The 14804-nt window shown below is 51.1% G+C and overlaps 1 protein-coding gene across 3 annotated transcripts in view; it reads right to left on the bottom strand.

Moving 5' to 3' along the window:
- Positions 1 to 4780: 4780 nt before the first annotated feature.
- Positions 4781 to 14804, bottom strand: part of DUS2 (dihydrouridine synthase 2) — a 47600-nt gene continuing 37576 nt past the window's right edge. For all 3 annotated transcript variants that reach the window (XM_038772743.1, XM_038772742.1, XM_038772744.1), the window contains 3 exons: positions 13976 to 14063; positions 12691 to 12764; positions 4781 to 5130 (listed from right to left, as the gene is read on the bottom strand). In XM_038772743.1, coding sequence (XP_038628671.1) covers positions 4923 to 5130; positions 12691 to 12764; positions 13976 to 14063 — 370 coding nt within the window. In that variant the 3' untranslated portion in view covers positions 4781 to 4922. The remainder of the gene's footprint in view (positions 5131 to 12690; positions 12765 to 13975; positions 14064 to 14804) is intronic.

Here is a 14804-nt window from a genome sequence, read left to right as displayed (position 1 = left end):
CCCAGCCTCAGTTTGTCTCTCTGGCCTGGTCGGGGAGAAAAAGTGGATAAGAATCCCACTCAGAGGCTTGGGGTTGGATGAGAATGACCTCTCATGAACCTTCCCTTCCGGTCCCAAGAGTCTCAAACGCCAGGGAGAACGTGGGAGGGAAAGGAGGTGCCTGGGACTGGAGTCGAGTCCCTGATCTGGCCTCGACCTGAACCCTCTCCATCTACTGGAAAGTTTGGATAGAACGATTTCTCTGGCTCTTCGGCCCACCAGAACAGGGTCGAATGGGGGAGAGGGGGAGTGATTGAGGAGAGACTGCAGGGAGTGGAAGGGGAGACAGAGGGCAGGGAGAGGTGAGGGGCAGGAAAGGCAAATCCCAGGGCTCCCGGGCTCAGGTTTCTAGTCAACACTCTCCAGGTCCTCCCCAGCTCGGTTGTTCCCTCAGTGGGACAGATGCCCCCGACTTTCCTGGAGCTCGGCCCACTGGGGAAAACAGGGAGAGGAACTCCCACGCCAGAGACAGCAGCCCCTACCCCACTCTGGGGAGGGGTAAGGAAAGGGAGGGGAAGGGAGAGGAGAAGAGAAGCCCCAGGTGTTTCCTCATGTTGATTCCTGTTTCTCCAGTAACCACAGCAGCTCACTGCTGGCCTGTTTCAATCGTTAGTGCAGCAATTCCTAAATACAGTAGGGAGGTCCCTCCACTCCTCCCACTCCCTGCCCCCCTTTCCAGGCTGCACTACCTACCTCCTATCTCTCCGGGACCTCCTCCTTTCCTTCACACCGCCCCCTGACCCCCAAGGCCAAGCTTTCTGCTCCTCCCCAGCTTCCCCTCTTCCCTGTACTGCACCTTGCATCCAGGAGCACCTGGCCTTGGGGATATCCTAGTCCTCATCCAGGCTCATCCTCCTCCAAGCAGCCCTCCAAGATCAAGCTCATCCATCTCTGAGCTGTGCAACGCATCAGTCACCTCCCCGCGTGCCTCTGGTGGACCTCGATAAATTAGGCTTCCAAGCACTGCCCCTCAGCCCTCTTGGCTGTGTCTGGTTTTCTGGAGGTGTCCTGCTTCCCTAAAGTAAGTTTAGTGAATAGAGGCCAAGGCCAGTGTTTTCTCCTTTCTCTTGGTCTGCCCAAGGGAGGCTCAGTCCCCCATGCTTGCCGTGAACCCGGCTTTGGAAAACACAGTGTAGCTGGGTTCTAATCCTGGCTCTGCCACTTGCCTGCTGGGTGACCTCGGGCAACTTGCTTGACTTCTCTGGGCCTCAGTTTCATCATCTGTAAAATGGGAGTGCAATGCCCATTCTCTCTCTCCTCCCTTCGACTACAGGACAGGGACCGTGTCTGCCCCGATTATTTTGTTTCTCTGCCAGTGCTTAGTACAGTGCTCGGCATCGAGTCGAAGCTTAACGAACTCGATGATGCTGATCTTTTAGACTGTGAGCCCACTGTTGGGTAGGGACTGTCTCTATATGTTGCCAACTTGTACTTCCCAAGCGCTTAGTACGGTGCTCTGCACACAGTAAGCGCTCAATAAATACGATTGATGATGATGATGATCGAAGCACCCTTCAGCCGAGCCCAGGCACTCCTGGCTCTCAGGTGCTTGCCCTGACCCTCAAGCCGAGGGCAGCGAAACTCTTGGCCCCGCTTCCTGATCGCTCGGATCCGGAGCTGCCAACCTTGGGCCGGGGGATGACCGAATGGAGTCACCGGGATCCTGCACTCCCCGCGCCTGGATCAGGCTGTAGGACAGACCCTTCCCCGCCGGTTGAGCGTCGGAAGCCGGAGCGACTGCTGTGGCCGGGTGACCTTTACCGGGAGCAGGGACCGCGCCCCCCTCCGCCCCCGTTCCTCGCCCCACGGCCTGGAGCGGGGGCGGCAGCGGAGAGGAGATGCGGTCGGAGATGTTTGTTTCTCGCTCCGAGGAAACTAATGAGAGGATCCGCCGCTTCCTCCTGTGGGGGCCGGAGCGGCCCCGCGCCCCCCGGCTCCCGGCGGGGGACTAGCCCGGGCCTCCGGGGGAGCAGCCGGCAGGAGCGCGGTCCGCCTCCCTCCCCAGCCCAGACCCTTCCGCTCACCGGCCTACGGTTACGGGCCCTGGGTTCCGATTCCGACTCCGCCAGTGGCCTGCCGTGCCACCTTGGGCAAGTCCTTTCACTTCTCTCGGCCTCAGTTTCCTTAGCCGTAAAACCGTGATTCAGTATCTTTTCTCTCGTCCCCTTAGACTGCGAGGGGCATGGGGGACAGGGATTGTGTCCCACCTGATGACCTCATATCTCTCCCAGGGCTTAGCGCATAGTAAGCACTTAAATACTCCAAATATTGGTATTACAGCAACGATTTCCGCTGGCCCAGGCCGGCTTCTCCAGACCTGCCCCTGCCTGGGAGCCATTGACTGGAAGCTCGTTGTGGGCAGGGAATGTCACTGTTGATTGTTTTATTGTACTTTTCCAAGCGCTTAGTAAAGTGATCTGCACACAGTAAGCGCCCAATAAATCCGATTGAATGAACGAATGTCTTCGGGGCTCCTCTCCTGGCCTCCCCACTCTACCGTGAAGCAGCGAGAGCCAGTTCCAGTGAACTTCGCAGCTATTAATTCTACCCCAGGCCTGCCCGGATCATTTCAATTCTGCAGCCTGTTTCCCCATCAGTAAAATGGGGCTGTCCCCCCTACCCCCCTTCCCAGGCGGGCGGTCACATATGTGAAACCCTGAGCTGACTGGAGAAATGCCTAGAGCAAACTCAGGAACCGATGCTGAAACCTCCCCGGCCCGGTGGCTTCACCACCTGCATTTTAAAACAGTCGATTCATTTCCTCTCTAGGACCGGGGAAGTAACAAGTCCAACTTCCCCCTCCCTTCCCCCCCCCCCCCAAACCCGTCAGCCAGGCCAGCTGTGTCACACACCCCAATTCGGAAGGAGCAGAGTCTCCTGGTGAAACAGGGTTCTCTTGAATTGTCACACTTTATGAAGGTCCCCACTCTCCCAGGGGCTAGGACAGTCTCCCGACCATCTGCCCTGACCCACGGAGGGTTACTTTCAGGAGGAAGCACAGTGCTTATCACTACAGAAAGCCTCCCCACCCCAAGTGTGGCTTTAACCTTAGTAACTGGCACAGCTGGCAACGCTGCCTGGGCAATTTCCCCAAGTGTAAGAGGGAGGTTCTCCATAGGGCAGCCCCCCGCCCCACCCTGACCCTAGTCCTGCTTCTATCTTTTTTCCAGGCAGACCCTCCGTGATGGGATTAGGACTGAAAGCTTAACCTAACGGCCTCCAGGGCTGGTTGAGCAGGATTCAGCCTCCAGGCTGCCACAGCTGCCTGGAAGCCGGGAGTCAGGACATCTGGGTTCTAATCCCGACTCTGCCACTCACCTGCTGCACAATCACAGGCCAGTCGGTTCACTTCTTTGGGTCAGTTTCCTCATCTGTAAAATGGGGGATTCAATAACTGTTCTCCCTTCCCCTTGGACTGTCAGCCCCCTGTGGGTCAGGGGTTGCATTCCATCTGCTTGTATTCTACCATGGGGTTTATTACATATCAAATGCTTAACAAATACCACAGTTATTACTCTCCTCTTGAGTCCAAACTGAAGAGCTGAAATCAGTCTATATCATTGCTCCTCCTGGAGTTCAGCATACTAGGGTGTAACAGGAGGGAAGTCACTCTCCAAGGACAGCTCTGCCAGTGGCCCAGGGAAGCGACACTACCCCTGCTTGGTGCTAAGTACAGGCCAGGGAGAACTAACAGACAAATTCCCTTAAGAAGACATCTGTATCAAGCACTACTTAAGGGTCAAATCCTATGGAGGGCACGAGCAGGAGGAGTCCATGTGGGAACATTATCCAGTACGGTTCATGTCTCAGGGTCCTGAAAGTACGGTGCCACCTGAGGCAAGGGGGACGTCACCGTTTAATTTTGCCCCCTCTATTTCTAATCTTCATACTATTTCACATGCCATGGGGCCCCACAGCCATGAAGAAGCAGTGTGGCCTATTGGATAGAGCACAGGCCTGGGAGTCAGAAGGACCTGGGTTCTAATTCCAGATCCACCACGTGCCTGCTGTATGACCTTGGGTGATTTACTTTATTCCTCTGGGCCTCAGTTACCCCTCTATAAAATGGAGACTAAGACTGTGGGATGGGAATTGTGTCCAACCCAATTACCTTTTATCTACCCCAGCACTCATTACAGTGCCTGGTACACAGTAAGCGCTTAACAAATACCACAATTATTATTATCATTACCCGCTCTTTGGTCATTTTGGATGAACGGCTGGGCTTCTGTCAGCCAGATTTATGTGTGGCTTGTTAAGACTGGGTCAGGGGCCATGCACAGCTCGTTGTGGGCAGCAATGTGTCTGTGATACTGTACTCTTCCAAGTGCTCAGTACAGTGCTCTGCACACAGTATGCATTCAATAAATACGCTGACTAATCGCCACACACACCCCAACCCGACAACAGATCAGAAAAACCATTAAAAAAAAATACTAGTGGAGATCAGGTCTGATACTTGGTTTTCCCTGCTCCTTCCTGGAAAGCCTGTCTGAAAAGCATGCCTCAAACTTGCCCCCTCCTGAGGGCCGCACCCCTTAGTCACAGACTGCCCGCCTGGCCCCAACTACTTTCCATGTGCCCTCCAGCCCCACATATAGCTGCGGTTCTTCCTTTCTTGCCCCGTGTCTGTGTTTCTACCTCTCTGACCCTGTGTGAAGCTGTGTCTCTCTTTGTTGCCTCAAGAACGCCACACCAAGTTCGCTCCTGTGCTTGAAAAGAAAAGTGAGCACTTCTGGTGGTAGGTAGAGTACAGATGGGAGGTCTTCACAGGGCCAAAAAACAGGACAGTGGATGGGGAGGTGAGGAGGAGGACCAGGGGCTGAGGGCCACCGATGGCCCCTTGAGGGAGAGGCGGTCACAGGCTTCTGGCGTAGAGGCGGTCACAGGCTTCTGGCGTGGAGCCTTTTATGAGGGGCTCCCTCGCTCAGGCCATTCTCAGCCTCTCTGCCGTTCAAAAAGCCCGGGCCCTCCCACTTGCGCTTCTGCAGGTACTGGTCTTTTCCCTCGCTTAGCTCCCCAGTGGGCAGTCCCAGGGTCCTCAGGCAGACGATGGCCGCGGCCTGTTCTGCCAACTTCTTGGACTTGTCCCTGAGAAGAGACGGAGAGGAGGAAAGGTTAAGGAACAATGGGCATGACGCCAAACTCCGGGCCATGAGCTCGACTAAAATGCCACACGACTGAGAGGCGTCTGTCCTGGCCCTTCGGCTCTTCTGACTAGCCTGCAGGAATAAGAATGGAGGGTGAGGCTGTGGAAGCCTGGGAACCACGGGAGGGAACAAAGAAGCATTCTTGTCTCCCAGCAGGGCTGAAGCCAGGACTTACAACTTGCATTCCCACCTATGCTTCTCATTCACAACTCTTCCTACACCGACCCCCAACCCACCCTGAAACTGCCCTCTCAAAGGTCACCAATGACCTTCTTCTTGCCAAATCCAACGGCTCCTACTCTATCCTAATCCTCCTTGACCTCTCAGCTGCCTTCGACACTGTGGACCACCCCCTTCTCCTCATCACGCTATCCAACCTTGGCTTCACAGACTCCATCCTCTCCTGGTTCTCCTCTTCTCTCTGGCCGTTCATTCTCAGTCTCCTTTGTGGGCTCCTCCTCCCCCTCCCATCCCCTTACTGTAGGGGTTCCTCAAGGGTCAGTTCTTGGTCCCCTTCTGTTCTCTATCTACACTCACTCCCTTGGTGAACTCATTCGCTCCCACGGCTTCAACTATCATCTCTACGCTGATGACACCCAAATCTATATCTCTGCCCCTGCTCTCTCTCCCTCCCTTCAGGCTCAGGTCTCCTCCTGCCTTCAAGACATCTCCATCTGGATGTCTGCCCGCTATCTAAAACTCAGTATGTCCAAGACTGAACTCCTTATCTTCCCTCCCAAACCCTGCCCTCTCCCTGACTTTCCCGTCACTGTAGATGGCACTACCATCCTTCCTGTCTCACAAGCCCGCAACCTTGGTGTCATCCTCGACTCTGCTCTCTCGTTCACCCCTCACATCCAATCCGTCACCAAAACCTGCCGGTCTCACCTCCGCAACATCGCCAAGATCTGCCCTTTCCTCTCCCTCCAAACCGCTACCCTGCTGGTTCAATCTCTCATCCTATCCCGACTGGATTACTACAACAGCCTCCTCTCTGATCACCCATCCTCCTGTCTCTCCCCACTTCAGCCTATACTTCACGCTGCTGCCCAGATCATCTTTGTGCAGAAACGCTCTGGGCATGTTACTCCCCTCAAAAATCTCTAGTGGCTACCAGTCAACCTACACATCAAGCAAAAACTCCTCACTCTTGGCTTCAAGGTTCTCCAACACCTCGCTCCCTCCTACCTCACCTCCCTTCTCTCCTTCTACAGCCCAGCCCACACCCTCCACTCCTCTGTCGCTAACCTCCTCACTGTGCCTTTTTCTCGCCTGTCCTGCCGTCGACCCCTGGCCCACAACCTCCCCCTGGCCTGGAATGCCCTCCTTCCGCACATCCGCCAAGCTAGCTCTCTTCCTCCCTTCAAAGCCCTACTGAGAGCTCACCTCCTTCAGGAGGCCTTCCCAGACTGAGTCCCCTTTTTCCTCTCCTCCTCCTCATCCCCCCGCCCTACCTCCTTCCCCTCCCCACAGCAACTGTATATATTTTTGTACAGATTTATTACTCTATTTCACTTGTACATATTTACTATTCTATTTATTTTGTCAATGATGTGCATCTAGCTTTACCTCTATTCTGATGACTTGACACCTGACCACATGTTTTGTTGTCTGTCTCCCCCTTCTAGACTGTGAGCCCGTTGTTGGGTAGGGACCATCTCTATATGTTGCCAACTTGTACTTCCCAAGCGCTTAGTACAGTGCTCTGCACACAGTAAGCACTCAATAAATATGAATGAATGAATGAATGAACCACCGATTTCGACCCATTCTTTGGAGGGAATGCATGCATGGCTGGGTACAAGGGCCAGTCGGAGCCCCTTGTGAGCAGAAAAGGGAGCCAAGTGGCCACAAAAGTTGGGGCTGAGCCCTGGGAGAGGAGGGCCGTGCCTGATGGAAGACTGGGGAAGCAGCATGGCTCAGTGGAAAGAGCACGGGCTTTGGAGTCAGAGGCCGTGGGTTCAAATCCCGGCTCCGCCACTTGTCAGCTGTGTGACTTTGGGCAAGTCACTTCACGTCTCTGGGCCTCAGTTCCCTCATCTGTAAAATGGGGATGAAGACTGTGAGCCCCTCGTGGGACAACCTGATTACCTTGTTTCTATCCCAGCGCTTAGAACAGTGCTTTGCACATAGTAAGCGCTTAACAAATACCAACATTATTATTATTATTACATTCTCCCTAGCACCGCACCCCCACCCACCCACCGTGGCAGGCCGAGCCCCAGGCCCCTGGAGCACCGGGCAGAGGCCTGGGGCCAGGACAGGTCCCTGCAGAACAGACTTGACTACCCTTATGGTTTCCTGCAGTGCTCAGCAGTTCAGGCCTGCTTAGCACATGTTATCTGATAAGGCCACAGCCTGAGGCTGGTAGGGCCCCATCCCTAGATAGCTCAGTCTCATCATCAGTGGGTCTGCAGGAGAGGGAAGGGAAGGGAAGGGAAGGGGAGGGGGAGGGGGAGGGGGAGGGGAAAGGGGAAAGGGGAAAGGGGAAAGGGAAAGGCGGCACCAGAGAGCTGAGGGCCAGGGCATCCCAGAAAGATGCAGCAGTGCCACAGTGTGGTCACTGAGAGTATATTCACACAAATAAATACGGCTACCTAGTCATCAATGGTATTAATTGAGCACTTACTGTACGCAAAGCAGTGTACTAAGGGCTTGGGACAGTACAGTACAACAGAGTTGGTAGACACGTTCCCCGCCAACGACGAGCTTACAGTCCAGAAGAGAGACAAGCACGCAAAAGAATAGCAGCAGGTGCTACCAACATGAAATACAACACAAGGGACCTTTCTGTGGGTGTGATGTGGCTGACTCTGTGGATTGTGTGTGAAGCCAACTGTCCCATGAAAGTGATCTCAGATCAAAAAGCTGCTTGGATTCTAGTAGCTACGAACCAAATTCAGCTGCTCCTGAACTAGAAGGCTTTTCCATAACGTTTTGGGTGGTTGTGAGAAGGGCTTTGACACATTTCTTCTGATTAAAGGTGGCAATAACCGATCCAGCTTTATTCAACTGATTTTAGTCAATCAGTGGAATTTATTGAGCACTTACTCTGTGCAGGGTGCTGTACTAAATGCCTAGGAGAGGACAATACAATAGAGTGGGTAGACAAGATCCCTGCTCCCAAGGAGCTTACAGTCTAGAGGGGGCGACAGACAGTGGCAGAGTATAAGGCTACATATGAAAGTGCTGTGGAGGTGGGATGACCATCAAAGCACTTAAGGGATACACACCCAAGAGCATAGGTGATGCAGAGGGGAGGGTGAAGAGAGTGGGGGAAATGAGGGACAGTCAGGAAAAGCCTCTTGGAGGAGGTGTGATTCTAGTAGGGCTCTGAAAACGGTGAGAGTGATGGTCTGTCGAGTATGAAAGGGGAGGGAGTTCCAGGCCGCAGGGAGGATGTGGGCAAGGGGTTGGCAGCGAGACAGGTGAGATCGAGATACAGCGGGTAGGTTGGCGTCAGAGGAGCAAAGTGTGTGGGCTGGGCTGTAGTGGGAGATTAGTGAGGTTTAGGTAGGATGTGGAGAGCTGATTGAATGCCTTAAAACCGATGGTAAGGAGTTTCTGTTTGGTGCAGAGATGGTTGGGCAACCACTGGAAGTTTTTGAGTGGTCATATGTTTGAGGAGGATGATAATTATCATCATCATCTAAGTCCTTACTATGTGCCAAGCACTGAACTACGGGCTGGGGTAGATATATAAGCAGCATGGTGTATTGGATAGAGCAAGGGCCTGGGAGTCAGAAGGTCATGGGTTCTACTCACAGCTCCACCACGTGTCTGCTGTGTGACCTTGGGCAAGTCACTTTACTTCTCAGTGCCTCAGTTACCTCATCTGTAAAATGGGGACTGAGACTGTGAGCCCCACATGGGACGGGGACTGCGTCCAACCCAATTTGTTTGTATCTACCACAGAGCTCAGTACAGTGCCTGGCACATAGTAAGCACTTAACAAATTCTACAATTATTATTATTATGTCAGACACAGTCCCTGTCCCATGTTAGGCTCACAGTCTAACAAGGAAGGAGAAGAAATTAAATTCCCATTTTACAGGTGAGGAAACTGAGGCACAGAGATGTTAAACAACTTTCCTAAAATTCTACAGCAGGCAAGTTGCAGAGCCGGGACTAGGACTCAGATCGCCTGACTCCCAGTCCTGTGCTCTTTCTACCAGGCCAGGATGCCCAACAGTCCTAGAAACTAAGTTAAAATTTGCTTCTGACCTCCAGGAAACTCTTCTGGAGTTTCTGAGAAAGCAGTGTGGCCCCGTTGAAAGAGCACTGGCCTGGGAGTTAGAGGACCTGGGTTCTAATCCTGGCTCTGCCACTTACCTGCTGTGTGACCTTGGGCAAGTCATATAACTTCTCTGTGCCTCTGCTCCCTTATTGGCAAAATGGAGATTAAATACCTGTTCTCCCTCCTACTTGGACTGTGAGTCCCAAGTGGGGCCTGATTATCTTTTATGTACCCTAGTACTTAGTAGAGTGCCTGGTACATAGTAAGTGCTTAACAAATACCACAATTATTATTATTAATAACACTAACAATAAGAACAATTCTGAGAAGAAACAGCACCATCAAAAGTCTTAGAGTCAGTAATCTAGGACCAGCCGATACTTAATAATGATGAAGTGCTTTGGAAGTGGCACATGCAAGAACATATGCAAATGATCATATACTGCTCAGAAGAGTTCCTGCAATGTTATGAGACACAGAGACTTTAAGTGATTTGCCCAAGGCTGCACGGCAGGAAGTGGAGGAGCTGAGACTGGAACCCAGGTCCCCTGACTTCCAGACCCATGCTCTTTCCCCTCAGCCCTGCGGCTTCTGACGTGCACCGAACAGGATTCGCAGAGACCTGATGTCAACAGAATACCTAAATAGCTGCTGAAATTGGGTGACAATGCCAGGTAGACTTACTAAATAATTAAAAACCCACAGAAGCTCAGGTTGGCTGGACTATTGTCTGTTGGTGGGCAATAGTAGCAGTCAAAGCAGCAGTCGGAAGCAGCAGTCGGAACTGGGGGAGGGGAATGGGAGCACAGACGATGTCTTCTCTTGAACGCAGGATTCAAGGGAACACAAGTAAAGGAGGCAGACTCAAAAACAAAGCACCAGGCGATGCAGCTGGCAGCTGAATTTTTGGCCAGTCTGTATCCAGTGCATAAGGTACTGCAGGTTCCATAACAAGCTTTTCAGCCCCACTTCCATACAGACCGTCACCGTCGGACATTCACCACTAAAATAATCATGATAATAATAAGGGCAGTTAAGCTGTTACTAAAAGCCAAACACTGTGCTAAACACTGCGGTGGATACAGGATAACCAGACCAGACCCAATTCCTGTCCCACACAGGGCTCGAAATCTCGGAGGGAGGGAGCATAGCTATTTTAGCCCCATTCTACAGATAGGGAAACCAAGGCACAGAGAAGTTGTGACATGCAACATACGAGCGGGAGAACTGGGACTAGAACCGGAGTCTCCTGACTCCCTGGGGTTTTTCTGGTAATGATCTTCGTTAAGAGTTTACTGTATGTCGAGTAGTGTTCTGAGCACGAGGATAGGTACAAGTTAAACAGATGGGGCAAGGTCACTGTCCCAAACGGGGGTCAGGGTTTAAGAAGGAGGGAGAACAGCGATTGAATAATTTTACAGATGGAGAAACTGGTTCAGAAAAGTTAAGTGACTTGCTCAAAGTCACAGCAGGCAAGTGGCAGAGTTGGGATTAGAACCCAGGTTCTCTGACTCCCAGGTCCGTGCCCTTTCCACCAGGTCACGCTGCCTCCCAAATACATCTTCAAATGCAAAACAGCTAATGTATTCATATATTCATGTGATTTAGTGTGCAACTGATATACTGTACTTGTGTGTATATTTCCTTTCCCTTTTGCCACTCATCAATCAATAAATGGTATTCACTGAGTGTTGAGTCTGCACAGAGCACCGTTTTGAGCATTTGGCAGAGTACGATAGAGGAAAGAGACACGATCCCTCCCCTCAAGAAGCTGAGTCTAAAGAAGGAGCTTACAATCTAGAAGTGGAGTTTGAAATCTAGTTTCCAATAATTCATTAATTAATACTCATCCCAGGTAAGTGACTAATTCAAAGCCGCTTTACAAACACTCCAATTTTGAAGGCTAAGAGGAAGCTAAAAGTACATATAGCAATAACTTGGCTCTAAGAATGATATTCTGGATTTGAGGGTTTGGGCTCTACAAATTCCCTATAAGGATGAATATTATTTTGTCACAGTTCCGGCACACTCTCCCACAGCCTCAATCTTGGGGATCCAGTTCATTTATTAGCAGGGATTGTTGGGGTCGGATGGAGATACTGCTCCTGCAACCTGGGAGTGCCTCTTTCGTTGCCTGGTGCAGACTCCTTCATCACTGCTACCACCATGGTAAATGTTGGACACTCGGGGACAGGGGACGGGGTGGGGAGAATTGAGAAGAGAAGGCTCTCTGAATTCTCTAAGGAAACAAGCACTGTCCGAGCATGAGACTGATGGAAAAAAGAATGTAGTGCAGCCGCTCCCTGCCCCCGCCCACCATGAACGTGGAAAGGAACAAACAATGTCGGAGGGGAGTGGAAGAGGTGAGGGGGAAAGTACAGATTTTTTTTTTAAATGAGGGAAAAAAAACCATTTCCTCATCAGTAAAAGGGGATTCAATATCTGCTCTGTCTCCTACTTAAACTGTGAGCCTCATGTTGGACAGGGACTGTGCCTGACCCAATGATCTTGTATCTACTCCATTGCGTAGAACAGTGCTTGACACATAGTATTAAGTGCTTAACAAATATCACAATTATTACCATTACTATTATTAATAATAATATTAATAATACATGTCCAGGAATGGATGCCCAACCGCTTAGCCTGTGCTAGAGTGCAGGGTAACAGAGGTCACTTGATGCATCAGTGAAGTGTCCTAGCTACAATGCCTAGTTGATTATCATATTTGCTTGCATAATTACCCTACTTTTGGCATTAATTTTTGCAATACAAAAACAGGGGAGGGGCTATTATATGGGAAATTCAGTCAAGCAATAAGGGGATCAGAAGAAAAAAAGGAGGAAAGGAGTGGAGAAAGAACAGAAAAGTAAGAGGGTACCTGAGATTACATCTCATATTCCTGCATTTCACTCTTCCCCAAGTGTTGCATCCAAAAGGCACTCAGCTTTGTCTAAGGGGACCTGGGTTCTAATCTTTGCTTTGCCACTTGTCCACTGTGTGACCAGCATCAAGTCACTTAATTGCTCTGGGCCTCAGTTTTCTCATCTGTAAAATGGGGATTCGTTAACTGTTCTCCCTCCCACGTAGACTGTGAACTCCATGTGAGACAGGGACTGTGTCAGATCTGATTATCTTGTATCTATCCCAGTACTTAGTTTACAATCTAGAGGGGGAGACAGACATTAACAGGAATAAATAACTCCCCCACATCTCTGCAGTTCCCTTTCCTGCTCTGGGTTCCCTGCAGTGACAAGAACTTACCACATGGACGACTTGTACTTCTGCTCAGCCACAGTTACAACCGAACAGAACAGTCCATTTGACGGCCTCTGAACCTAAAACAGAGAGAGTTCAGGGTATCGACCAGCAAAATGCAGGCAGTTGCAGTTCCTACAGAATTCTCTACCTGCCCCGGATCCTCTGCCAAGGCCAGTGGAAAGGCTTCTGTCTCTTCTCTCACATAAGCTCGGGAAAACCCAATCAATCAATCAATCGTATTTGAGCACTTACCTTGTGAAGAGCACTGTATTTAGTTAGCGCTTGGGAGAGTACAATATAATGGAGTTGGTACACATGTTCCCTGCCCACAATGACTTACAGTTTAGGGGAAACTCCATTTCTGGGGAACCCCAGCAATGCCTTGGGAGTTCAGGTACTTATCTAAAGATGCGGCATACCACGAGTGGTGAATGAAAACTGAATTATCTCCCCGAGAAGGTTCGCACATACTGCACTACTCTTCATGGACTCTCCTGGCTGGCCTGGCTCTCTCATACTTCCCCATTTACCCTCCCTCCTTTTACCCCCCCATCTCTGTGCCTCCTACCCCCACCCCCAGGATCTCAGCAGGGATCCAGCCAGATCCACAGGGACATAACTGCTCAGCATTACCCTCAAACCCCTTTGGGAAAAAGGCAGCTCAGACAGGCTAGGTTCCCAGGATATTTGGGAGGTCAGGGGATAGGCAGAAAGGACACAGGAACTGGTACCCTTCAGGGACTCCAGATTCTCATGTGGCCTCCACCTCCAGGAGCTCAGGAAGATCACTGGATTTACTTAGGCTACAAGAGAAAAATATCACTCAACCCTGTTTGTGTGTCTCCCGGCACAACACTCCACTGGTCCACTCTTTGCCCTGTCTGCATAATGAAGAATTCAGCCTATTTCCTCTTCCACCCACCTCCGTGGCCGACAACAAGATGGGTTTTTAATCCTTGAGGTATCTGTTTCAGGGAGTCTAGGAGCAGAGCAGAGCAGCCTCAAGGGGAGTAGACACAATACCCATCTGCCTTCACGTAATGGTGGGTTCCCTAAACACCTGTGGGGCAGGGCCGTCACTTCCAGTGCTAGAGGGATGGGACCTTCACACATCCCCTTTGCTGAGAGGCTAAACCTCTCTGTAGAAGTAGACTTTCTCCATCACAGACCCTGTCCAACGTGGGTTGGACCTCTTCTAGATCCAAGGTTGGCAGTGCCAGCCACCAGGTCAGCCCAATGGGGGTGGAGACCATCACCAGATCAGAGCTTGGCCTAAATCCAGACTCACCGTCTCGTACACCGGCTGAGGAAGCTTCTCTTTGTGGCACCATTCCAGTAAGCACATCTTGGGAGTGATCTGGGCCGGGTATTCTCGCCTGAGAAGAAAGAGAAAAGAAGAACCCAAATGTGATGTGTGGGGGCGGGTGACCAGCCTGACATCAACCGAAGCTGTGGGTCCCCACTTCTCAGCCCAGAGGCAAGGCTCTTTCCTCCTTCTCCTACTCCTCCCTCCAGATAGCACCTGAACTGGAGGCAAGCCTTCCGGAATTTCTTTCCCACACTCTCCACTCAAATCAATAAGTCTTTTTGTGACAGGTGGGCCCACGAACAAGTATTGGGGAGGGAATCATTTCCCTCTAGGAAACTGATTGACTTGCTGCTGAGCCAAGAGCTGGTGGAAATAATAATAGTAATAATAACTGTGGTATCTGCTAAGCTCTTACTATGTGCCAAGCACTGTTCTAAGCACTGGGGAAGGTACAAGGTAATCAGGTTGTCCTACGTGGGGCTCACAGTCTGAATCCCCATTTTTACAGATGAGGTAACTGAGGCTCCGCCACTTGTCTGCTGCATGACCCTGGTCAGATCACAACTTCTCTGTGCCTCGGTTTCTTCATCTGTGAAACATTCTCCCTTCTACTTAGAGTGTGAGCCCCATAGGGGACATGGACTGTGTCCAAACTGATTAACTTCTATGTATCCCAGCACTTAGTACAGTGTTTGGCACAAGGTAAGCACTTCAATGCCACAATGATTATTATGATCATTTGGCAGGCCAGTTCAGAGCCCAACAGTCACAACGGGCTCAACTTCGCCGAAGTTCTAAATGTTTTTAC

This window comes from Tachyglossus aculeatus, chromosome X1 (genome assembly GCF_015852505.1).
Source record: "Tachyglossus aculeatus isolate mTacAcu1 chromosome X1, mTacAcu1.pri, whole genome shotgun sequence".
Classification (NCBI taxonomy): domain Eukaryota; kingdom Metazoa; phylum Chordata; class Mammalia; order Monotremata; family Tachyglossidae; genus Tachyglossus; species Tachyglossus aculeatus.
Note: the sequence above shows the minus strand (reverse complement) of the source record. Positions and strands in the feature narration are given on the sequence as shown.